This window comes from Lepisosteus oculatus, chromosome 4 (genome assembly GCF_040954835.1).
Source record: "Lepisosteus oculatus isolate fLepOcu1 chromosome 4, fLepOcu1.hap2, whole genome shotgun sequence".
Taxonomy (NCBI): Eukaryota; Metazoa; Chordata; class Actinopteri; order Semionotiformes; family Lepisosteidae; genus Lepisosteus; species Lepisosteus oculatus.
In genome coordinates this window covers 61,411,861-61,438,130 of record NC_090699.1, presented here as the reverse complement: position 1 = coordinate 61,438,130, position 26,270 = coordinate 61,411,861, and the positions used below count along the sequence as shown (strand labels likewise).

The 26,270-nt window shown below is 37.0% G+C and overlaps 2 protein-coding genes across 5 annotated transcripts in view; one reads left to right on the top strand and one right to left on the bottom strand.

Annotated features, from left to right (window-relative positions):
- Positions 1-26,270, top strand: part of cenpp (centromere protein P) — a 106,120-nt gene that overhangs the window by 65,208 nt on the left and 14,642 nt on the right. The gene's annotated exons all lie outside the window — the stretch shown is intronic.
- On the bottom strand, positions 1,017-21,207 carry ecm2 (extracellular matrix protein 2, female organ and adipocyte specific). 2 transcript variants are annotated; one of them, XM_015348169.2, is made up of 11 exons: positions 20,993-21,207; positions 20,111-20,353; positions 16,098-16,398; positions 13,304-13,492; positions 9,547-10,245; positions 7,085-7,200; positions 5,186-5,321; positions 4,717-4,874; positions 4,156-4,295; positions 3,338-3,664; positions 1,017-2,919 (listed from the first exon to the last, which is right to left on the bottom strand). In XM_015348169.2, exons 3-11 carry the CDS (start codon positions 16,363-16,365, stop codon positions 2,751-2,753), a joined length of 2,202 nt encoding a protein of 733 aa, XP_015203655.1. In that variant the 5' UTR covers positions 16,366-16,398; positions 20,111-20,353; positions 20,993-21,207; the 3' UTR covers positions 1,017-2,750. The 2 variants fall into 2 exon arrangements, with proteins under 2 accessions (XP_015203655.1, XP_015203654.1); XM_015348168.2 differs by having other exon boundaries at positions 9,547-10,281; positions 20,993-21,206.

Sequence of the window (26,270 nt, the reverse complement as noted above, 5' to 3'; positions counted from 1 at the left end):
CGTTATTTGTAGTCATATGACTGACCTTAAATTTATGTTTTGTGAGCCAACCTTAAACTTGGAAACCATCTGCTTTATGCTATGGTAAAAGGCTTCATCTTTACAATAAGAAGTTGGTGCTTGTGGTCTTTCAGTGTTACCTCAAAGGCATTCCTTGGTAGCAATCTGCAGTTTTTTGGTGAGGGTGAAATATAGTCTTGTGGAATTTGAGGAAATCATTAAAAATGTCATAGCATGGTACATTGAATGCTGTAAGTACATTACAATGCGCTGTACAGTATGTGGACCAATGGAGCTTCAAGCCTTCTGTTGACAGGAGAGCTACTGTTACATTTTTCTCTCTGGTCAAGGTATGGTCAAGCCCCATTTGCTTGGAAATTAAAATAAAATTAATTGTTTTAAAGTAAAATAATAAATACTATAATTGTCATAGATTTGATCTCTACACATCTACTGTTCCAGAACTACTCTGTACACAGAAATGCCCTAAAAACCCATTACCTTAGTGTTGGAAGATTTTTCATTCTAGTGTGGAGTCTATTTGAATGGCATCCTGTCAAAATACATGGCTTAAATGAGACAAACTTTGATTAAAGTCATAAATGATTTTTAATATAGTTTTTAAAATGTGCAAATTAATTAGACATTTTATATTAAAAATTGACCCTCACCCCCTATAATTTTAGAACCCTAGGACAAGCATAGGACAGGTGATAAAAACAAATACACATAAGTTTACATATTAGCGATAAGAACATAATAAAATAGCCTGTAACACCAAAAACCAACATGGCTTTAATAAAAAGCAATGATAAAAGTAATAGTGTATTTCTGTGAAGTTTAATAAAATAATGTTTGCTGGTGAGAGTGAGCTACAGTTTCAAGAAACGTGAAAGTGGATTGCACCCAGTTTTATTTTAAAATCTAATTGTATAATCATCATTTTTTTCAATTCTGATAAAAAAAACAGGTTATGAAAGGAGGATTTCAGATGTATTAAATGGTTCACTGGCATGTTTAGAGTTTTATTACAGGTCTTTATTTCACATTATCTCATTGTACGTCCTGTACTGAGGAGGGCAGAAAACACTATCCGACACTTTCTCAATAAGGTTTTTCGATCCTTGTTTGTTTTTTTCTGTGTGTTTGGCTTTTAGCCACTGTTGGGTTTGGATCAGGTGAGTGGAATGGTTATTCAGAAGCTTCTAATCTCACTGCATAAAGAAACTCCTTCACAACTTTCCAGCTGACTGGGATAACATTCAACTCCAACATATCCTGTTTCACCCAGGATGTCATATGTTTGATCTAAATATATGTTGGACCAACAGCTCTATTATGTCTACAATCTCCGAAATGTTGTCTTACAGCCTAGACATTTTTAGGGGTTAGAACAGAGCATGCAATCTTAAATTTTCCATCTGAGAAAATAATTTGCATGAATAATTTTGAGCCAAATGAGTGAATAGACCTTAATGGCAACAGACTGTGGGGCATATTACTATACATGTTGGCAAAGTCTAATCATGTCCTCTTGTTGTTTGGGTGCTTCCTTCCTTATTTAATTATTGTTACTACTAATATATATGTACTGTATGTACAGTACAGATATAAATTATAGGAAAGGTGCAAAATACATTACTATGATGGCTCCACAATGTTGGAAACAGAACTGTCAATGAAACTTTTAATAACACTTTTCACATAAATTGAGTCAAGGAAAGTGACCATAGAAAACTTGACATTGTTAGCACTCATCATTGTGGTATAGTTATACCTTGACAGAAGTAATATACATAAAACACAATTAGACATTTTTTAGAATGTCTAAATTCGTAGAATGGCCGCAGCAATTTCATGTATATTTCATATTTCATAGCTGGTTTTGCTTTCATGAACACCATGTGAATGCATTTCATATTCTGTCATTATTGTTTCCATTTATAGTAACACTTTGTATTATAATGAACATTGACATCTTCTTCGCAGTGAACTGTTCTGCTGATTTTTTTTCATACACTTCTCTCTAATATTGGCACATAGTTCCTTTTGAAGTAAACACCATGTAACTATGTTTAATACAGTAAAACATATCTATAGGTGTGTTTTTAAATTTATTTTTTCAACACACATTTCTTTATGTTTATCTGGGATTTGTTGATTTTGACTAAACACTTCTGTTATCCTCTTTCATTTGATTTTCAGAAATGTCCTTCAGATTTCAGAGTTAAAGTTACATCAGACATTTGATTCCTAAAATGTTTTTCTTATTGTGGAATTTCTGCATCATTAAGCATTTGGAGCTTTAATATATAGGTGGTAACCTAATCCATTACTTCTTCGAGCCACAGTATCTTTTTTTTAATAAATTAATCAAAACCACTTCTTCTTTGGGGTTGTATTATTATGACTTTTGGACATTAAGCTATCTCTGCTTTCAGGACAATGACAATGAAAGGTTGTATTGAGAGTCAACTATCAGCAGCTGTTATGACCTGTACTACTGCCACTTTCAGTAAAAAAAAAGCCTACTTAATTTCTTCTTGATAATATTGTGTAATTCACAATTGCTTCAAAAAAAAATCACCAGTGGACCCAGAGCACTACTTGATATCCAGAAAGCAAGACAGGAATGAACCGATTACCATCTGTGTTTCTTAGTTTTTGATGCAAGTTGTAGTTGTCTGGTAAATCAGTTGAACTTCTTTTGCCTTCTTTAGACTGTACTATCATAACACTATAAGAACGTGTTACTTAATCTTCTGCGGTTTCAGAACAACACTGGAATAAGACCTGATGCAAGAAAAAGCAGTAGGTGAAATGTTTCTGGTGTCAATAAGATTGTTGTCCATGCGCAGAGTCACTATATTCAAGTCTTCGATGTTCAGAGGGTCACAGATGGCTTCAGGTTCAAAATGCCTGTAGAATTTAAGAAAGATCAAATTTCACAGTTCCATCATTAGAGACAAGACTACAGACCTCGTAATTAAAAAATCTCTTCCCTTTTCTTTGTAATCTATAAAAATTTACTTAATGTAAACGTATTCTTTTGATAACATTTTATAACGTATTTGTTATTCTTTTAATATTGTTTTTCTGTACCCTGGCCTGGCATGTATTTGCTGCTTGAGAATCCCATCCACAGTCACATCAGGATTCTTTTATAAATGCCTGAACACAAATATAGACTTTGAAGCTCTTGCTTGGGCCAAAAAAATGTTTTTGTAAGGCAAAGCAATTTTTTCTGCATATTGAGAGAAAGGTATTCTAAAAATATCTGACTTGTTTCCCGTTTTCTTTTGGACCTCATGCAAGGTTGCAAAACTGTCGCTTTTACCTTATTTTGTTGTCATTCAGCCTTAGAGAAAGCAGCGATCTCATCTCATTTATTCCGGGTGGCACCGCTGTCATCTGATTGTGATCCAAAAACAGTTCTACCAGTGAGTGGTAGGCCCCGAAAAAGGACACTGGGTCAATCCCTTCGTTATCAAGCTTGTTGAAAGAGAGATATAAGTACTCAAGACCAGGCTTCATGTGAGCAAACACATATCCAGGAATTCTCTCAATCTGATTGCCCACCAGAACCAGGTGTATCAGAGATTTTGGGAGGAACGATGGAACATGGTAAAGCTTGTTATGGGACAGGTCTATGGATTCCAGGTTCCTTTTTAGAAAAGAGAAAATGGGACATTAGAGTCTCAGCAGTTAATATACTTTTGATATACTGTAAGTCAAACTGTATAGTAATACTGTTAAAGATCTTGATTTTTGTGTATTATAAATGGGAAAAAAAAAGTCAAAACTTAAAAATCCATCAAATATGAAAGTCTTTAAACTTAAAGAAGACAGTATATTTCCCAGTGGATAAAGCTCATACTAAGGTTTTTTGAAGTTTAAGCTTGGCAAAAAACAATCTTACAAAAGAATGTAGACATTTTAAAGTACTGGATGGAAGAAGCACATTGTATGAATTAACACACCAAAAAATAAAAGAGAGCTCTGCAAAATCTCTGTCACTACAGGGGCCAAATCACATTTACCTCAAAACTCCATTCAAGTTGAAAACTGTGGTTTATATCATGGAACAAGAAAGGGCAGTTTTGTTGGAGTGTTATGAAGAATAAGAAAAAATGTTTTGAAGCCAGAGGTACTTACTCATGGTTAATCCAGGCAAGACGTGCTATCCTTGACTCGTCTATTTTGTTGTGTCTTAACACAACAATATTAAGGCTTTTGGTGTGATTGAAAGCTGTTTCCGATATTTCTTCAATTAGATTGTTTTCAATGTAAAGTTCCTAAAAAACATTCACATGTTAGAGCATTTGTTCCCAAACAAAAATCCAGCACTCTGTCATATGGTGTATTTTAAAGCACTGTGTGTTGGAAGCAGTGTGGTCAACCATAATTATTACCAAGGCACACTAGGGTTTGAGTTGCTTCCCACAGGTAAGTTTCATTGCCAATAAAAAACAGCAACAACTTCATTCTTATTTTCTTCAGCATTTTAAATAAATGTCTTTGTGTAGGGTCCAGATATAATACCTCTTTTTGAATGGACTCTGGAGTGTTATTTTAACCCCCTTTTGCTTTATCTTAGATATTTTTTTCAGTTTAGTTTCTATTCAGTGACAACTCTGGTTTATTGATAGCCGTTCAGCGGAATCTTTCGTCTTCGGCTCGTCAGTCAAAAGACGTGTTATCTTTGGCAAATCTCACCTCTAGAGATGCAGGGAGGCCCTGAGGAACCGTACGGAAATGGTTCCTACCAAGCCTCAAGTAAGAGAGTCGTTTTAGAGGTTTGAAAGCCAAGGGACTGACGTTTCCTTCACTAAGCATATTTCCTTCCAGCTCCAAGGTGATCAAGTTGCTTAGATCTGTCAGAAAATGAATGTTTATTCTATTAGCAGGAAAGTAAAGAAGCATTTAATGAAGGGGGGCCCTTGATTTACAAGTAATGACAAAGTCTCATATACAGTATGTACTTTATTTAAAAGTCTAAATCCTTTAATTATAAATACATTTTTCATCTGCTGTCCACGTTTGAAGATTTTTTATATTGATTGATGTAATTCCTAATTAGCAGCTGAAATTCTTTTTTTATGGAATTTTATTGCTTTATCTTTACAATGTAAAAGCTCTACTAAATAATTCAGTTATGCAATGACCGTGTTTCTCTGGAAATTACCTTGAAGACTGTCTTCATCCATGCTTTGAAGGTTGTTCTCGTTGATTTTGAACTCTTCCAAAGTGGACGGAAGATCAGAGGGGATTTGATCAAGAAGGTTTCCATCCATGTTGAGGCGCTTTAAATTTTTTAGGTTCTTTTTCAAAAAAACAATATAGAAAAAAACATTTTATTAAAAAATACTGTTAAATAAAGCAGGTCCACAGTCCTATATGAAACAGATTTTTTGCGTCATAGTAACTGGTAACCTTAGTGCTTTGATTTCATGTTTGACAAGCTCCATTTCTCATGGTTTTCATTTTAAATTCTGTTATTAATCACCCATCTTTTTCAGTCTCAGTCATTTACCAATTGAAAATACCTGTGAACCCTGCAGAGGCCCTGCCTTCAAAAGCTGGATTTGTTCATCCTTGTTGTAGATATGGAAACATTTAGAGGACATAAAAGAGAGTTCATAATATGCTCTCAAAAACACAAAACTTATCTTTTTTTTAAGCTGAGCCTATAGGATAATTCATAAAATGTGTCTTCACAACACAAGAGAATTCTCTGTTTCATTTTAAAATGTGGTCTATCAAGAAATGAACTGAAAATAAAAGCTGAACATTTTTTAAATAGTATTGATGTTTAGTTGAATGATTCTCATTAAATTTATTTTGTTGTTTTTTTTTTACATTTCCACAGGTTTTGGGCTTAGATGTTTAAAACAGAAAGACGTTTTGTAAAAATGCACAAGTTTTGTTGCATAACTTCATTCCAGACAGATTCTGAATGCTGATGAAAACAAAAGGACTCACCACGCCTCGACTCCAGAGTTTTCAAAGAAAGAATTATGTCTGAAAATATCTGGCAAAATCATGTCACAGTCATGTGAATGCCTTCTGTTTAATATAGTCTTTTTAACTTCCATTTGAAGTTTTCCTTATTTTAAGAGAGCACACACATGCAGTTTCTGGAAATTTGACCAAGTAATAAGTAACTTCTAAATTTGAGCTTTGTTATTTTGTGCTATTCTATTCTTTCAGATACTTGTCAACTCGGTCCAATTAAATTAAGTTAACGAAATTCATTTTCCAATGAATGGGTTGTGTCATAAAATGGTAGGAGCCAAGAAGTAAAATACGGAATGTGACAAACGCATCAGTGTGGTCTTCAGACAAGTTCGAAAAAAGATTACTCTCTATTTATGAGGAACATAAAAGCAATTTTGGAGTAAAATTTCAAACATAGAAGAGCAGGACTGCTGAGAGTTGGCTTGGCCCATTCTTAGTTTTTTCTCCATTGCCAACCCTTCTGTAGAAAAAAAGCCAATATTTCTTTTATTTAAGTAGACTGCTCTTGCCTCTCAAAAACGTTTGCAAAGAGATAAGAATACAATTTAAAGGTAGGTTTAGATCCCTCCCTTATTTTAGGATACAACAACAAACCTCAAATGTGCATCTCCTGTTCATGCAGTTAAGATAATATATATTCTTACAACAAAAGGGTTTACGGGAAAAAATATATTAGTATGCATGTATAATAATATTTTATGCAGCTATTGAAAAACAAGTTCCAGTTGGTTGCTGTGTCAACATGCGGAGGCTGAAAAGGAATATTAGATAACAAATACTGCTGAAACTGATTGAGGCACCTTAACAGTTAAATTGAGACTAAATCACTTCATTTGGAAACAGTAGTGTGTAACATTTATTTAGAGTAGTTGAAAAAATCCTTTCTGGCACTTCAGAACTTCAGACTAAGAATGCAGGCTTTCTTGATCTAGTTATTTTTTTTTTTCGTGGAAGTGTGCATGTTTTCTATTAACTCAGTGCTATTAATGGCTATTACTTTTAAGACTTTTTTTTGTACCTAATAAGTCAACATGTACAGAAGCAGACAGTACCCTGCATTCCTTACTTTAAAAGCTTGGGGATGAATGCCAGCAGTTGTGATTTTGTTTTTGCTAAGATCAATCCATTCCAAGTTGGGAATTCCATTAAATGCCTCTGCTGGAATCGTAGTGATAGCATTCCCTGCAGACAAAAGATAAGACCCATTCAAGCTAGTTATTCAGAAGGTAAAGTAATGCCATACGGTAGAATACAGTAGATTATGAAAATTAAGATTACAATGTTTTTAGAATTATTGTATGACAAAAACTCAAACTGGCAATGTTTTCTTGTTACTCCACATTTGTATTGTGCTGATGTGGACCCTTCACATGTTCAGTGATATGCAGATTTGAAATCTGCAGAACAAACATTTTTGACCAATTAAGTAAATCTGTAAAAAATTAAGAGGTCTTGGCCCACTGCTATTCTAGTAAATGACAGCACAAGCCCATGTGCTTCTCTGACTCTGGACTCCAGCCCTTTGACTCTTGCAGGCAGTGGTTATTTCTAATACATGTTCCCCTCCCATGGAGTCCCACAGCAGTCATAGGGGTGGAGGTTGCAGTCATCGAGGTACCAGTAATGTGGTTTGTGCTGCAAGCCATTTGTCAGTGCTCTGGCATGGACATGGGTATTTTCTTATTAAGATCCTCTGAAACCAAGCTTTAAAATTATAAGACGTTCAAAAAGCATAGATTACGGAAGCTGTAATTTACAAGTAAAAATATTTAAACTTTATAGAAATGGCTGGATGTCCTCTACACTCTGTTACATAAGACATACTGCAATTAAAAAAAAAATGGTTTGGTATTGATTTAAAGAGGATGTAATGCCCTAACAATGTATAAAGTCATGACTGCTCAGTTTTATTATGAGTCTGTATTTAGCTGACAACAAAGCTGTTTTGTCACTGTCACTGTTCTGTCCTGTCTTCTCACCCACTGGTTAACCAGTGTGTCCTGACTCACTGACACTTACTTACCTAGAGTGTATACTGGGAATACTCTGTATACTCTGTGATCTAACTGTTGTGACCACACCAGTGAGCCCCAGACTGCTCTGTGATGTTAACTGATCACTGTTAGCTTTAAAGTTGGACATCTTTTGTGGGCAGGTTGTACTGCAGCCAAATAAATCAATGTTGAAAGGCAGGGTAGAGATTGAGCCCTCAAAATCTCACATGATTGCGTTCACTTGTAGATATTATTCTTACCGAGAGGTGAACTGCGAAGTTACATTGTGGAGTATCAAGAAGTGCCTCAGCTTGTGCAGAGACCTTTTTGCTTTAAAAACTGATTTTTGTTTCTTTCTTACATTTGTTTCTTGCTGATCTTCTTGTGAGACCCACTGTTCACTCATTGTGTCGAACTGCGATCCCGGTATTATTGTTGTGTAATTACAATCTTTTCATTTTGCGCAAAACAAAATTGAGACAAAAGAAAACTTAAAATCTGTTTAGTGGTTGTTCTGTTTACTTGCTTTTGTCCTTGTGATTTAAGACTCTAAATTGAAGAGTGACAATATGTAAAATGCAATTTAGGACATGGGACCTAGAATTTTCACAGGTGGGGGTGGGGTTGGGAAAAATGCTTAACACTAGACCAACAACCATTCTGTAATGTGAATGTGGAACTGTACTTAGGAATAAAATATGTTTTATGAATTCTGTCCTGCGGTCAGGATGCATTTAACTGCCTGATTTTCTAAATTAAAATACATTGGTAACACACTTATTATGACTACTGTAGTTATGCATACTTTTCCATGGAAATTATGTGCACAGAAAAATGTTTCCAGTCCAAACACCTTCGTTGTATAAAGAAGCATTACATGGTAGTTTTAAACTCATGTACTTTCCGTTGGATTCGCTCTCGGTGGTAGACGTGATGGGACTTTTTATATAGGATTACAGTCAAAAGACATGCTAGACCTTTCAATGACGACATACAGTAACTCCATGTTTCTTTCATAAACTGATTTTTAGATCTTTCAGGTTAGGGGCACGTTTGAAGAGAAGTACATCGATGTCAGTGCTAAGGAATAAATAACGGGTGGAAATATATTTATGATATACAGTATGCTTCCTAGTATTTCATGTATTTATATGAATTTTCCTACTTCTTATTATCACTGTCATTGTTTCTTTTAATTTTTTCAAGATGTCATTTTCCATTTGGATTTCTGTACTTTGGATACATCTTTATGACTACTTTTTCTTTTATCTTAAAATAAAAAAAATGAATCCTCTGTGTTGTACATGTTTGGGGGATTATTGAATGCTTATAATGTGCAGATTTCTGAAAGATCAGTATATTAATAAGCTTGACTTTTCAGAAATAATGCTGTAAACCCTGTGTGCAGCGTTTTGAATTTTAGGTAAGAAATTGTGCATTGTTCAAGTGATTACAAGTACATTTCAAGGGAATGTAGTGAATTATCCAGTGTTTTCATGCATTTCTAAGAGAAAGGGTTTCTATGTTGCCTTACCTTCGAGATTCAGGCTCTTGAGGCCCCTGACAGACAGGGGTGGTATGCCAGTGAGCTTGGCGTTGTTGCAGCTCAGTGTCACATCAGAGATCATGCAGCCCACTGGCAGAGTACTGTAAGGAGGGATGTTCTCTGGGGCTGGAGGTCGAAGGGGTGGGACGCCCTCCGGCTTAGGAACGCGGGGCGGCATTCTGAAGACGTCCCCTCTTAAATCGTCTTCGTCATACTCCTCTTCCTCTCGGGAGTCCTCCCTGTCTTCTTCCAGCTCCCTCCAATCTTCCTCGATCCTCCTCCTCCTCTCCTCCTCCTGCCTCCTCTCCTCCTGAAGCCTCCGATGCCTTTCCCTCTCCTCCGCCTGCTCTCGATTCCGCCTGTCCTCTTCCTCCTGCCGCCGCCGCTGCTGCTCTTCCTCCTGCCTCTCTCTGCGCCTCTCCCCCTCCTCCTCTTCCACCTTCTCCCGCAGCTCCTCTTCCTCGCGGCGCCGCTCCTCGAAGAGCTGCCGCTGCCTCTCCTCCTCCAGCTTCTTCTGCTTCCTCCTCTTCTTCCGCTCCTCGTCCTTCTTGCGCAGACGCTCCTCCTCCTCCTGTCGGGCCTCTTCCTCCTCCTTCAGCTGCTCCTCTTCCTCCTCCCTGCGCCGCTCCTCGAGGTCGGCGTGGGCGTGAGGTGGCCCCAGCCCCAGTTCGCTGGGGTCATTGGGTTCTGAGGAATCGCCAGAAAGTTCAGGGGTGTCAGGGACTGTGGCAGCGTTCAACACAGAATGTTAGGGTGACCGTGATGGAGAATGAGGTGTGAGAGGATGAGATGGAACACATGGGGACCAAGGGAGAGACAAAGACAATGAGAGAGGTGGCCCACACAGTGAGAGACAAAAACCAGACAGTAGCAGTGTTCCCTTTAAGCAAACGAGGGCTTTAGATTGGGAAACAGTTGATTCCCACTGTTTGTTATCCAAGATGATACATGGATAATGAAAAAAAAATCCCAAACGATTTGTGTTTGGAAATTTCTGCAAATTCTGAAGACGTCAGCTTACACCGTTTTACTTTTGAGTTCAGCAAATTGTAACCCAGCTTAGTTCTTCCGTAACAGTGCCTTAAAGGAAACAGTGCTTTGGTTGCAACTGAGTTAAATACACACCTTTACCACAGGAAAACAACAAGAGGTTAATGTGCAGATAAATTAGTTAGTTTGATGATGCTCTCAAGGGTGGGATTGTATTCAAATCTTCCCTAAACATCAGCAGATAGTATTACTAAATTATATATTGTATACCTTTTCAATTTTCTTTTCTATCTATATTATATTATTTGTACAGTACTGATAGAGCAGTACTGATCTTAAATTACAGCTTTAGGAAACATGATGCTGTGCTTTTGGAGAAAGGGCTACAGTCAGCAATATCATTGATGATGGGCTATCAATTCCACTGCTTCTTATATAGATATCCTTTGGTTCTTAAAAAATAATCTATTAGTGCTCTTTTAGCTGTGTAGCACTAATGGAAGCTTGAGCACAGCTGTTGTCTACAGATTCACACACAATGAATCTAAAATGGGGAATTAAGCAATAATTGTCTAAGGGTTTTTGGTGCTTTGGACCAAAGCACCTCTTTGTGTGCCTTGCCTTTCCTAGACTTTACAAGATAAAATATTTTTAACTATCTTTAACTTTCTGTTATTGGGACTTCCTTCTAAAAAAAGGGGAAATAAGGATGTCTATTAGACAGATAATCAGTTTTTCAAAAAATTAAATTGGTAAATGGAAAAATGTGCTCATTTAAAATGCTTTTTTCCCCAAAAATGTTAAGACAATACTTAAAACGTTCTGTATAATAGTCTTATTATCTTTAAAATCCTGCAGAAGCTGTTTGCTTAATACCAGTTCCGCAGCTTATACAGACTATATGAGCCAACTAGCTGAAGCTGAAACAAGTGAGACTAAAATCTTGGGTTGAATGAGAGTCTTTGGTAATCTGAGATGTCAGATAGTGTTAGTAGGGCAATGTTATTAAATATCCCACCGTACTGTACACCCACTTTCCAAAGATAGACTGGTTAGTTGAAATGGGCGTGCCGTATGCTTCTAGGGTAGAATCATGGTTGTCATAACCACTAGCAGGAGTGAACCTCTTTCTGATGATGGATGGGTGGATGAAGGGTTAGCGAATTAGGGACTCAGTAAATGAATCAGTGCAGGAAGCATGCGATGCAGGTATTTTCTGTGAAGCGCAGTCAGAATTGAAAAGCTTGAAACACTAACTTCAAATGTTCTGGAGGACTACAATGTAGATTAACAGCTTACCATTACAAGATGGTAATTACATGTAGTTTTAGGAAACTCCAGCAAGGAACTGGAGTTCAAACCCGACAGCTGCAGCCAAAATCAGCTGAAGTCGCAACCACTTCTAGGTCTAAAAAACTGCTCCTTTTTTTTAATCTGAAGCTAACACTAGAATAGGGTCTTTAAGCCAGCCAGAACAATAAGCAGAAGCTGTATGGAGCAGGATGTGGTACTAAGAGGTGTACCTTTGCAGTTTTCCACATGTTGCAGATGATGTAACCTGTGGAGTGGGTCTTGTGTTTGATTTATGGGGAATGTCCTTGTATCGTATGAAGAAATCTGATTTTTATTTTTAAATAAATCACAGGCTTGCATGAGATCTACTTTTGGATATAGGAGAGGAATGTAATGACAAGTCCAGAGAATCTTTTATAGTTTGTGCTTTGAAAATGTCGCAGCCAGGTCATTTTACAAGCCTGTGGTAAACGTAACCTAGAGGAAAACAGTGGGATACTACAGTGTCCCATTATTCTTGATCCATTAGCATGGTTATCTTCATGGTGTTTTCTCCATAGGTAGATGTACATGTGAAAGAACAGGAGAAATGTGGAAGTAGATATTTTCATTGAAGCAGATATTTTTAGTCTTAAGCATAAAGCATGCTCCAGGAACATGAAAAACATATTTACGTTTGATGTTCCCAAAAGCTTAATATATCATGCCTTCCTAAGGGTGTTTTTAATTTCATGTACACATTTTTTATATTAAGATCTGGGTGAAAACAATTCTTGTTTTATGCTGTAATGAGATGTAACATTGTTTATCAGGCAGTGTAAGTGCTTTTACTTCAGAAATGCTTTCACCCAGGAGAGAATCTTGTCTAGATCAAGAGCTGAAAATCTTTGATTCAGGTCCTGACAGTACAGTATAAGAATGCATTCTCTTACAGGCTAATAAGGCTTTACAGTATATGGATTAACCAAAGATTGGTCAAGTCAACTACTTCTCAAAATTAAAAATTCCTTTTGTAGCAGGAAAATTTGAATTGAATTTAAATTGTGATCTCTAACGATTAAACTCAGCAAGGTTAGCAAGGTATTGCGTGTTAAACTGTAACAGTGTCAGGCATCTGTAACATAGACTTTATAACATTCTCTGGTGGTGATGTAGTCTTCTCTTAAACATTTGAACGCTAAAGTTTTGTACACTTAAGTATTTTTTACCACAGCCATTAAAAATAATTAAACTATGAGGTCCAGACTACAAGATATCACAGATGATGAGGAAACCAGAAACTTCATCCACTCCTATTTCTGTCAAACACTTTTGCTAAACAGTGTGCGACTGACTTATTGCTAGAGATAGTGGGAAAAGGCTTTCCGAATTTTTCCAGTTTCTGTTTTTTCCTATCTGCGGTGGATGGAAGTCTGTCTGAACTGCTCAGCAGTTGGGGGGTGAAGGCGGTAGGGGCAGATACCGATGTCAGTGCAGACGGGGCAGCATTCTCCTGTGGGCTTCACAGTGATGGGGCAGGAGAGGGGCGTGCACTTCACTTCATCACAGGCAATGTTCCCCTTTGAACACATGCAGGTGATGCAGGGCTTGGGAGACCAGACCGCATTTTCAAACATGGTGATACCATGGTACGTGCATTGTCCTTTCTTTCCTGTGGAGAACCAGACAGAACGTGTTACTTGTCAAAGCAGGAATGAGTACAGGCTGAAGGACGGCCAACAATAAGATACACGGTCTTGACAGAATTATATCAGGCAAGGGACTGGAAAGGAACATGCACCTTTAAGTAAAATAGGATGGAAATGGAAATATAAAACTGTGTCATATGATAATTAGGTTACGTAGCACAAACTAAGAAGCCCAGAGTTTCTCTAGTTTGTAATAATCATGAATTGTTATTCATGAACGTTTCAAGCATCCATCCATTCATTTTCTAACTGCTTCTTCCAATTCAGTGTCATGGTGGAGCTGGAGCAACAGCAAGTAGCAGGCGCAAGGCAGGGTACGCCCTAGACAGACACCCAGTCCATCGAGGGACACATACAGACACGAACACACTAGGGCCAGTTTTCCCGGAAGCCAGTGTAACCTACCAGTATGTTTTGGGACTGTGGGAGGAAACCCATGTGAACTCGGGGTGAATATACATCACGCAGATAGCACCCCAAGTCTGGACTTGAACCCAGGGCCCAACACTATGAAGCAGCAATGCTCACCACTGTACTGCCATGCTGTTCCAACTTTAAAGCATTTATCTAAAGATTCTTACTTTCGAATAATTTGGTTTACATTGCTTTAGTATAGCATTATGTAATATTCTTGAAATCACAGGTTTAGATCTTAAATACACACAAATATGCTTAATTGTAAGGATAAAGAATATTCTCTGGAATTATTCAGCAAATAGTTTTCCTTAAAAGTTACTCATTTGTAGTGAATCTTCAATTAACAACTATTACCAATTTGAGAAGATAGCACTTACATTGTTACTTAAAACATTAGCTGCAGTATGTGTATTTACAGTGAGCTTTAGATACAAACTCTTTGAGTAATTTCTACATTCTTGTTGATCTTAATGTTGGAGGTGTGCGCTTTAATAGCACATGGGTTCCATGATTATTCAGAGTGTAGAGTATCTGTTACTTAAACAGAATACAACTTCTGAACTATTAGTGAGATTTTATCTTGGAGTGAAACCAAGGCCAATACCAGGCACCCCTCTTTCAATTCTTATTTTTAAAGATCTGCCCACTAGTACTGTACTGTATGTCAAAAGCACTGTTTGGATTTAACTTGTCCCTGCGATTTACTAATGTATTTACTATGTATAGTAGTAACCAAGTAGAAGGAATCAAGATATTTCTTTCAGTAGTTTTTTTGTACTGTTTTTTCATATAAAACTAATAACATTTACACAGTAATGTTTTTAACTGTGATCTGTCAGTAAAACATTTGATTTGTACATAACGTTTTCTTGTTGAGACATTTTATTTTTTATCCTAATGGCCAAGACTATTGCTGAAAAGCAAGGGAGGTGTTGATTAACTGAAGAAAAAGTTTGTATTTAGTTCCCCGTCTGCCTGCACACATGGTTGTAATAATAGTGGTAAACAGCAGAAACAAATCCCACAAAAGATGGCTTAATGATTATGGCACTCATAAAGCAACCTTTAACTAACTATACTATGTGCTGGCTATGAACAAGCACAGAGTCAGCTGAATTCTGCAGCAGTTCTCTGCGCTTTTGCGTGAAAAACTCTTTTGCCTTTTCTGGTTTGTCTTTAACCTTCCTTTTATAAGACCAGCATTTTCCATAACTCTACAACAAGTAGATTAAATTATGTTTTAGGAAGCCAAAAGAATTTATATGAAAGTATTCTGAAACATATCTTGTTACACAACCAAAGTAGCTTTGCAGCAGTTCGTCTTGTACTGCTCATTATAAAAAAAAATGTTTCTGTATCAGGAAAGTTGACTAACTTCCTAAATTCCACTTAAGATGTGGTGCCAGTTCTTATGTAATGTTACTTTGTCAGCGGAGAAGAAGCTTTAGTGGCTGAATTGTGGCTGTTTGCAAACATGGTGACTGTGGTAGGTGTGCTAGCCCGTGCTGCTTACCACAAATCCAACATGGTAAACGTTAATAGACTAACTACCTCTTCCCTATAAACTGATTTATATATTTCTCTTATCTGCAAGAATGAATCCACTGTGAATTTTCTTTGACACATCTTCCACATTAAAATGTTTCCCCACAGTTTTGAGCTTTGTGTTTTTCCTTTTACTTTATTACTGTCACCATCGCATGCCTGTCTGCTGAAAAACTTTGTTGAAATTATAGTCGGAGAATGTGATTTGAGAAATGTAATCACATTAAAATTTTTCACTTGTATATTACGGTGTAGGATGTGCTAAGGCATAAAAGGTGAGAAATGTATAAGGTTACGTTTTGTAATACATTTTTTCAGTAATGAGAGTTTCATGAGAAAGCTTAGATCTTAGTGTGTGGCCTCATGATGTAGTGAAAGAATGTTACATTTCTCTAATGAAGACTAGTTCATTGTTGTCCTAGGGAAAAATAATTGAAAAGGTTTCTTGGCAAAAATCTCAGATTTCTATAATGTCATATTTTTATAATTTTTGGTACATTTTCTTTCAGTAAATTTGAACAAGAATAAAACAGAAATGAAGTAAATTAACTACATGTATATCTAATAAATACAAAGGTTTTGCACATGTTAAATGCATTTACTAACCTGGTAAGATGTTGTAGTTTGACTCAAATTCATCAACGCTCTTGTAAGACTGAATGAATATTGGTGAGCTGTCATCTGCATTGGTCACAGGAACATTTCCCAGCCGGATAGGCACATCAGAGCTCCTCTGCCTTAGTTGCTTGTTCCTGCCTTGTCGTTGGCCTCCTCTCCTCTTTTTTCCTTTCCTCAGAGGGCTGCCTTCTTCTTGAGCAAGACTGAGGCTCAGGATGAAGAGCAGCATCAGTGTAAGGATTGTCTTAGGCTGCATATCGGGGGTGATGTTACGTAGAGCCTGCAAACTCTAGAAAGACCGAGGAGAAAAAGGGTTTTCTTCTGTGCAAAATCCTAGATATACTCCTGTCTTAATGCGCAGTTACTACCAAACGTTCCTTAATAACAAGTCTCAGAAATTAAATAGCAAGGTAAAGTGTTGCCACCATGTCTCTACATTGATCTTAATCCCCTACAGGCTTGTAATAGAGTTTGACAGCTCACTGCATTATCTTAAAATGCTTCCTTTGTCTGTATAACAAAATTTATTTTAAAGACACCACATTCTTTAAAGTAATTTAGTTGTTTTGGCTCACAGTATTCTCTTATTGTATCATTTTGTCTCTGCTGTATTTTTTCTTCATTGAGGAAAAGAGTATAAGTACTAACTTGGTTTTTTATACTGTGTGATGATTCTGCAACTTGAAAGGGGCTTGTTCATGGTGCCAGTAAGAACTAAATAAAGCTACACTGATCATTTAAGTGTATTCTGGTTCACCATCAGAGTACATCCCTTTTCATGTGACTTACATGGTAACTGGAAGGCACTCGTGTCTAAAAATAGTCCTAAAACTGATTGTTTCACTTTTCAAATGTTTTTTTAATAAAAAAATGACTGTAAAACATTGAGGGCTGCAATGATAAAGATAACACAGATAAATATAAAGTCATACACGGTATATACATCTTAGAATCATCACCATTTAGATTAGGGTAAGGGTTAAAAGCAACAGTTGCAATCAGGAACGAATATTAATTAGCTCTCCATCCAATCGCTACACATTTCTGCAGGAGATGGAACAGTCTTATGAATTCTCATTCCACCTTTTTGCACGTATAAAGTCAAAGTCAGCACCCTCACTAACTAGCTTACCCTTCTTTCATTCTGTTTATTTGTGTGTGATTAGTCACACCAGATACAGTTTAGTTCACTCTGTCTGGTGTGTGCTATCTGAAGCACTTGAACACCCCAGTTCCACTTGCTCTGGTGTACCCACATGTACGTACTTTTATGGAAATCCAAGAGTTTCAGCAGTTGCCGACATTTTTAATACATCCAGCTAGCTTTACACCTCATCCTCTTCATAGCTGAAGTGTTTTTGTCTTTTTGCAGTGAAGAGTGAATGCATGAAAACTGACCAAATACAAATGTAATTGGCAATCTTCTTTAAAAAGTAATTTGAAGCTGTTTCTCTGTCTTAGTGTCCACTTCACATTTCCAGTCATACTTCAGAATACTTGCCTGAACAATGAATGACCCTGATCATAGTCCCCAGTAACATTACCTTTCAACCCTGGAATTTCTACCAAACGGCATGAAAACTGCTTTCACACTATTACGGCTCATGCATTCATTTTACAAAGGTTTGTCATAAATACAGGGTAGATGAGACTGTGAGCAACCTAAACAACCAGTAATGCTTAGTTTGGGGTTCTATTATATTGTGTGTGCAAGAGAGTTTGAATGGATATCCCTGTCTGCCCATATTCATACTGTTTACAGAATTCCTGCAGAGTTAATTATAATATTAAGCTATTGTAAGAGAAATGACAACATATGTATCAGGCCTTTTTACAGTGATACTGTATAACCCCCTCGAGCATTAAAGGCGTTCCAGCTCCCCTCGGTACCTCACTAATCTTTTGTCTGAGAGTTTTACAACGGGAAGGCGAGGATTCAAGGCTTGGGAGTGTGCCGAGCGCACAGATTGGTTCCCCACCGTACGTACAACGACATAATATCCCATCCATTATGGAGCAGGCTGTGTCAGTTTAAGAACATAAGAAAAGCTACAGTACAATTGAGAGGAGGCCACCTAGACTGTTCTGTAGTTACTAGTTAATGGATCGGAGGATCTCATCCAGAGGTCTCTTGAAAGAGGCCTTGTTTTCTAGGGCATTGTCTGCAAACAGCATGGCTGGGCAGCTTGTTCCAAACTCCCACAACACTGCGCGTAAAGAAGTGCCTCCTTTTTCTGATTCTTAAACATGCTTCCACCAGTGTGCTGGCTTGTGTCACATTGTTCATTCTGAAGGGATCTGCTGGGTGGACTCTGTGAAAGCCTTTGAGGTCTTTAAATGCTTATATCAGGTCCCCTCATTGTCTTTCCCTATCAAGTCTGAATAGGTTCAGTTCCTTTGGTCTGTCAGTGTCAAAAGGTCCCTTAAGGCCCAGAATGTATCTGATTACACTTCTCTGAACGGATTCCAGAACAATAATATCTTTTCTATAATGTTTGACCAAAATTGTACACAGTATTCTAAATGCGGTCTTATTGACGCATTATTTTAATTATACAATTTTAACTAAATATCCTAGCATTTTGCCTTATTAATTGCTTCTATGTGTTGTCTAGAATATGTTAATGATGTGTCAACATAAAAATCAAAGTCTTTTTCATAGGTAGCCACAAGAAGCCTAATTATTCCCGAGTACCTGCATGCAATACCTTACACTTGTTTTCATCATACATTGTCTGTCAGGTACTGTATTTACACAGTCATGAGTTTTACCAAAATGCTTTTAAAATGTATTTGTTGCTTCTACAGTGTTTGCTAATCCTCCTAGTATGGTATCACCGGCAAACTTGACTAGTTTACTGACTCTTTGTTGAGTCTAGGTCATTGATATAAATTAAGAACACAAGTGGTCCTAGTACACATTCCTGCAGTACTCCACTAAATACATCACCCTGCTTATGATGAACAGAAACATGGTGCATGTTTTTCTTCTCCCTGATATAAAGCAAAATGTCTCATAACTTGGTAACTCATGTAATATTAAAAATATTTGTATTTTTTCTTTTACTGCAGTAGTTAATAAAGCTAGCCATGTTTTGATGTGAAGGTACCCCTAAATGATTTTTCTACTACATAGCACATTACTTACCTAGTTTACTTATTCAGTTTGTGGTACATGTGATGAAAGGTTTTATGGGTGACAGGGGAAAATGTTTCATACTGATCTTCTCCCTTTATGATACATTAAGTAGCAAAGTATAATGGCCGAAATTAGCCTTGCCTGTAATTTTCAGTTCTTTTTTGTGCTGTGTTTGTCCCTGAGATGTAATTATGGTGATTAATTTACTCCATTCCTAGAATATTTTTTCAGCCCTTTCAGCTACTTTGTTACTATTTGTGTAGCAAAGGCGCTGTGAAGAACAGAACGGTGACTAATTTAAAAACACTTGCATCTTGACAGTTCTGACCATTTCTATTTCTCTTTGGTTTGCCCTTTCTCCGATTATTATGTCATTCCCTTTTGGCCTTCTTTAGTTACTTACAGTTTCTTCGATGGTTGTACTCGAAAAAATGTGTCAAACCTGACACCTGTCATGTGCACTGTAATTATCTTGACCATAGAAATGATTTTACCCCCAACTTTCTGTCCTCTTTGAAACCCCTTTGTGCATTGGAGAATCAAGATCAAAATGACTCAGAAAGCTCTAAATGGGCTAATTACAATATTGCTAATTATAAGCTTTAACAGAAGAAAATCTATACATGGAAACGCCTTTTTCATCTTTCAGAGCCATGAATTGTTTCTCTGTGGTCTCAGCCAAAGCAAGCATTTTCTGCTATGTGCCAAAACTTGTAGTTTATCTAATGCAGTTCCTACAGTCACACATTAAATGTTCGTGGAACTTGATCTCTCTCTCACACACACACAAACACACCCCCACCATAAAAAGACGTGCAGAATGTTAGCAATATAGCTTAAACAGCAAATAATCCCAAATTACCTTGAAATGCAATCTAATTGTTGAAGCAGCTTGGTGCCTTGAAATGCTTCCACAAGTACAGTAGTACAGTATCACTCTGACATGTTTATCTTTGAGAGCAGCGAGAAGGGACGTTCAGACAAGTTAGATGACTCCTCACTGATGTCTACGGAATACTCCTGGGCCTGGGGGGGTATGAACTTTGTGGTTGACGATAAATCGGCTCAGGGACCGCAACCAAGAAAACTGAGAAAAGCACACACTCTAAAAGGAAAGGGGGAAAAAAAAGAAAGGCATGAATTTCCATTCAGCTGGTCCTTAGGATGACAAGGTTCAAGTGGAAAAATGTAATGGAAAAAATATCATGCTGACAAAGGAGCGAAAACAGTTCCTATGTGACCTGAGAAACATTAGACTTTGTTGGATTTTCCTTTCTCCACGAGTGTTTTTGGGGGGTGGAGAGATGAAATCCAGGTGTGCTGAATCTGTCCCCCCACCCCCCCACCCCCCATCGTTCCTCCTCATGGGACTAAATCTGTCAAAACAAAAGCCTTACGAACAGAGAATCAGACTTCACCAGTAACAGTGCACTGCTGGCTTGTTTACCAAATCCAAAAACCGATTCAGTTTCTGCAAAAAAAAAAGAGCTGTTACACAGCCTTTATATTCTATGAAGTGCCTCATTCTGTTTGGTTATCTTTTTTTCATATACAAAGAACTTAATGTGACCACACTTTAGTAAACGCAGATGGAAAAAACAGCACATGAAGCAAAATTTCACGAAAAGGATAATAATACCCTGAAATGTGACACCGACGTACAGCTTCTTTTGCAGCCAGATCAAAGTTAGCAAATGAAAATTAAGGATTTTTGTTACGAGAAAAAAAGGACAGAGTACGTTACCAGAGGTTCGCAGTCAGTGTGTAAGGCCAAATGTTTCTTTTCTCCCCGAGCTTCCTGGGATTGCCAGCCGCTTGAAAAAAGCGCACGTCTGCTCTGCTTCACTGGTGATAAATGTGTAAAGCAGATGGGACTGCAGTCTGTGAGCACAGGCTTTCCCGTACGAAACTTTGAAGTTTCTGCGCAAAACCCAGCACAATCTTAGGAGGTCAACTGTGGGATAATGTTGTGGGATATATAAGAATGTGCAGTTTGTGATTTTCTGTGCCATAATTACAAGGCAGCACATGTGCTGGGTGCAGCAACCAGCTTAAGAAGTGCCACCTTTAGTCTTCTTAACAGGCTGAAGGGCATGAATTTGAAACTCCAGATTTTGAGAAAGGACCAGGGAGTTTAACAGCAAAGTATTTTTGTCCTTGGGACGTACTAGTTCTATAGGACCGGAGATCATATCTGGAACACATTGCTTAAAAACAGAGAGCTCAATTATGCCTGTAGGCTACCCGAGCATTATCAAAGCCCTGCCTACTCTCTAATTTTAGTGGGAGGGTACAGTATTGTTTTCAGTGAACATTTAGATACTGCCTAGTTTTGTGGTGCAAAGAAATCAAGTAGCCTGATGTCTTCCAGCCATCTGACTAATTAACAAATGTCCTTGAGTATTCCTGCATGTTGTTTTCATAAACACAAACACTAATTATAAACATGAGAGATCACTGAAGGGCCATTGGTGTGATTCACTTTTCAACTTGTACCATTTCACATCATCAAAGTTCACAGCCTTCAAGAAAAAAAATGAATCAAAGCAAGCCAGGTCAAATGTGGAGTGTTTATTGAAATAAAAATTTTGAATTGCCTTTTTCTCAAATGCCCAACCAATTCCGTGTTTTAAACGAATGCTTAATCATTAATAGATATTCGTGGTTTCCTTCAGCTTTTCATGTTTTAGATTAAGGTTGTTTTTCAGTTGAGAGAGTCATTTCATCTAATGATATATCACAGAAAAATTGCATAAACCATTTGTGGTTTGTTTTTGTTTTTTACAACTGAAGAAACTTTACAAATCTTTGGGACAAAACCATGTCTAAATATAATGAGCTTTCTTCAATACCCTTCTGTTGTTCTGTTGTGTGGGGAAAATATCCACAGAGTAATTCTTTTCAAATTTTGAAGATGGTTTAAAACTGGCTTGTTTTACTGGCTTGGGTGTGTGTGTGTGTGTGTGTGTGTGTGTGTGTGATCGGCCAGACAAACAAGAGATTTCCCTTTCTCAAATCATTCAGCCCTGTAGAAGACTATTGTATGAGTAAGACTAACATTTCCAGATGATAAACGTCCCTGCTCTCCCAACAGGAGTTCTTATAAAAGAACTTGGGGGTGTTTTAACAGATGGATGGATAACATTTTAAATTCACTTAACTACTAAGCTATCAAATGAGCAGTATGGGTCGAACACCCTTTGCAGCATTTGTGATTTTCTTTAGACTACTGTTCGTCCAGGTGTTAGGCATGAGGAAGAACAGGTCAGAGGAGGGAGCTAAGTCTGCATGTGAGCTGAGAGGTGATGTCCACGCTGATAAGTAGAAAAGAAGCTTTGCAGTCTTCTTCCCTCACTTGAAGAAATCTCCACATTCAGAACATTGAGTTTTGTCTATTTTTTACTTTTTAAGATGGAACTAACCGCTTATGGTAGAGTGGAGAAGTCTATCTCAGTGCCACATTTATGTACTCAGTACCATATTTTTTAAATTTCCACATGCTGGCAAAATTGCAGTTTTAGATTAGTTATACTAGTGTGGAAAATTATTTCTGTAATTATTATTAGACAGCTTTTCATTTTTTTCTTTTTGAAGTATTAGATCATCTCATGCAGTCTTTGCGTTTCAATGAACTGAAACGTGTTCATGCTATTAATTTAAGCCTTCAGAGTTTTTACTTCAAATTTGAAGTGTTTTTTTTTCTGGGTTATTATTATTATTTATTTTTTTTCCAGCAACTTGCCACACTCGTTCATTCTCGGGAAAATTTACTGTTTGGGAATGTTGGAAATATGGAAACAGTTTACTGTATGTATCCCATTAAGTACTCTTTCTGTTTGTCAAGGTTGTTCAATCATGAGAACAGAATTTTAATCTGTTTACGTCAGTACATAGGTACTGGGCTATCACAGTCCTCACTGTGTTACATGGGCTCCTGTTCCTGCACACTGTAAACGTGGTTATTAGATATGAGTTTTCTGGAATTACAATACCATATTAGATGGTGTACTTTAACTACATTTAAATAGAATGTTTAAAGTGCACCACAGTTTATCCGAATGTAATGCATCTCACTTTATTAAGACTTTTTTCAAATACAATTTAGCTATAACACTAATTATTTTCTGAATAAACTGTTTGTCACTTGTGTTTGAATACAAATTCAGTACCGTAGCATCCTCTCACCTGGGATTTGAGCCCATGATCCCCTTGGTCTGGAGTCACTAGTACGCCTCTACCCACTACTTTTAAAGTGTCCTTGGTAATCAGCTTCAACAACGTGAGTATCCAGATACTCACCACACTTTAAAAGTAGTAGTTAGGGCTCTATCTAGGTGAGAGGCTGCTGTTAAACTCTTGAACAAGATACAGACTACACCAGTGAATGCCCTGATTCATGAATGTATCACCTGGTCATCATTGTAATCGAGCATTCAATCCCCGTTCACTTTCCTAGTGAAATAAAAGTATAAAAAATAGATCCTTCTGTTCATGGGTCTGAATACACTTCCTTTTAAGTTGGAATTGTGTCCCCAAATTCTTCTATTGTATTCAAATCGATTAAGCTTATGACTGTCCAGAGGAAATAAAAAGGAAGAAAAATAAACTTTTTCTAATAATCAGTATTGTACTCTTTAAAAATCTGTTAACATTTCTTTCCATGCTTTCTTCCTTATAGTTTTGGCTTTGATGGATATTTTAAGCACGTTTTATGACAAAACTGTTGCTAGTAACTGGGAGTATCAACAGAAGTAAACAGTTCAAATTTATTGAGTTACAGAATTGTTCAGAATTGACGTCCTCCCTGCCTTGTCAGCATTTCTCTGCTTTTTTATGTATAGTACGCAAACAGTTTTTTTGACTGACATCCAGGCTTCATTAAAATACCACCCAGTTTGTGTTTATGAACTAAACAACTCTTTTGTTTTTTTCCAAGCTAAGTACTGAATCTAAGTGTGCCTAACCTTTTGGAAAAATTAGTTCAAGGAATACATTTATTCATGAAGTCTGTGTTTTTAGTTTAGATAATGCCTAGTTTTTACCAGATAGCTTTCACGTGTATTAGGTTAAAACTGAGAGCTATATTGGTTATTGAAAGAAATGTAGCATTGTGAGATTTAAGTAATGTGTATAATTTTTAGCTTTCCATTTTCTTTGCCTGTAATGCACCTGCTTTTCTCCACAATCGAAAAACAGTCATTAACAGACTGTTGACATATTGAGGGCAGGACTTTTGTAAATTCATTCTCAGGCTACTTAATCATTGTCATCGGTAGGCATTCCTAGACACTTTTTATATCTTCCAGACACATCTAAGACCACAAGTGTGGATTCTAGTGTTCACTGTACAGCTGTTAATATCACATCTTACAGTACTGTCATAGAAAGGAGCAGTAAAGTACTGATCATACGCTTATTGTGCTTGTCTTTGAAAGCAGTTAAATGCATTGATGGGCATCTGTTTCTGTATGAGGCCTTGTAGCCAAAGAGTGTAGTTCTCTATTATAATCATCATCATCTTCTGCTTAACACTGTAAAACTTGAGTTGTTAGGATTACTCATTAAAAGCCACGATGAGATGAATAGGTAACTAATAAAAGAACAAGCATAGTGCAACTCATAGCATTCACCCAAACTTGTACAATTTCCATGGGTCTTATATTCTGAAGGAGAAATTTGCTAGGATAACTGAACAAGGTAATCATGTAGACATATTTTTGACCTTATGACGTCTAAACTATCCTGACAGATGTTTCATTTTCTCACAGCTGTATTCCAGAGGTATTCAGACGGATCAGGAAGGGTCCAAAATATTTTCTTCATTGCAAATTGATCACCAGAAGACCTAAACACATGTGGTTTACATCTGATTACTCTGTGACAGGGAAAAACCTATGACAGAATTTCGAAAGATTTGCAAGCAGGAACTGTTATTCTGCTTTCATCTTTTGATTAAAGGTTTGAGTGTTCTTCATTGTGCTGAAAATGGGCTGAGATAGTGTGGTGTCTGCAAAGGCAATTATTGTCAATTAATAGAATCAGGCTTTATGTATAAAAATATAAGATGTGCCTTAACAAGCAGCAGTCTTTTGAAATACAAAGGCAGCAGGGAACAATTTCTCTTTCTGCTGCACGTCTTATTCATGCACAGGAAATAACATGAGGGCTTTCATAAACAATTATCAGGAAGAGAGACGTAGTCTTCAATTCAGAAATGTGTATAGAGGAATAAATGTCAGTGTTATGGTTAAAGACCTACATTATATATGGTACATTATCCTGTCATTTCTTTTCATAGCTCTTATACAGAGTTGTTCTGCTAGACCATGTATTTTTTCTTTTGTCTGCTTAGGATGATTCTGCAAATGAAGTTTCTGAAAAAACTGTCAAAGCAAACAAAAGGAAATATTTTGACAATGCATATGCCTGGACACGTACTGTAGCGCCAAGTACAATATATATATGTTCAGACATTGTGCAACAATAATTATCTTCCCCTGTATACTTCCTGAAAACAAGTCTTTTCAGAAAATGTTTTGACTGGTGTTTGCCACTCTGTTGTATTTTACATGTCAAATAACAGTGTTATTTAGCAGTGAATAGCAGTGAATGCACAAGCAAAATAAAAGAGTTAAGCAAAGTACCTTTAATAAGGTTTTCAACCAGTGAAGGAATGAAGTTATAAAAAATATAGGATATAAATTTCTCCTTTTATGGCATTTAAGCTCCGTAAATGTGGCCTCAGTTGGACTGATGAAACTTAATTAATTGAAAAGGCATGTTGCCTGAAGGAAGCAAAACGCAGCAGGATTACTTATAAAATGCTGTTAATGACATTATTTTGGAATACATCCAACAGTTGTGTCTTTGTAGGAGATAGTATTTCCATAAAAATTTGCTGATTTCAGCATCTGATATAATGCAAACGGTAAATCTGGAACTACCATAACATAACATGAAACTCAAACTTCTGATATTACTAATAATAATATTTGACACTAAGGTCGTAAGTTCAAATCTCA

What these genes read in the sequence shown, in the direction of transcription:
- ecm2 (XM_015348168.2), bottom strand. Translation starts at nt 16,365, where the DNA reads ATGCAGCCTAAGACAATCCTTACACTGATGCTGCTCTTCATCCTGAGC. An exon ending in AAACTACAACATCTTACCAG is followed by an intron (nt 13,493 to 16,097) that starts GTTAGTAAATGC and finishes GGTTCTCCACAG; the next exon opens with GAAAGAAAGGACAATGCACG. An exon ending in TTCATCCCCAAGCTTTTAAA is followed by an intron (nt 5,322 to 7,084) that starts GTAAGGAATGCA and finishes TTTTTGAAAAAG; the next exon opens with AACCTAAAAAATTTAAAGCG.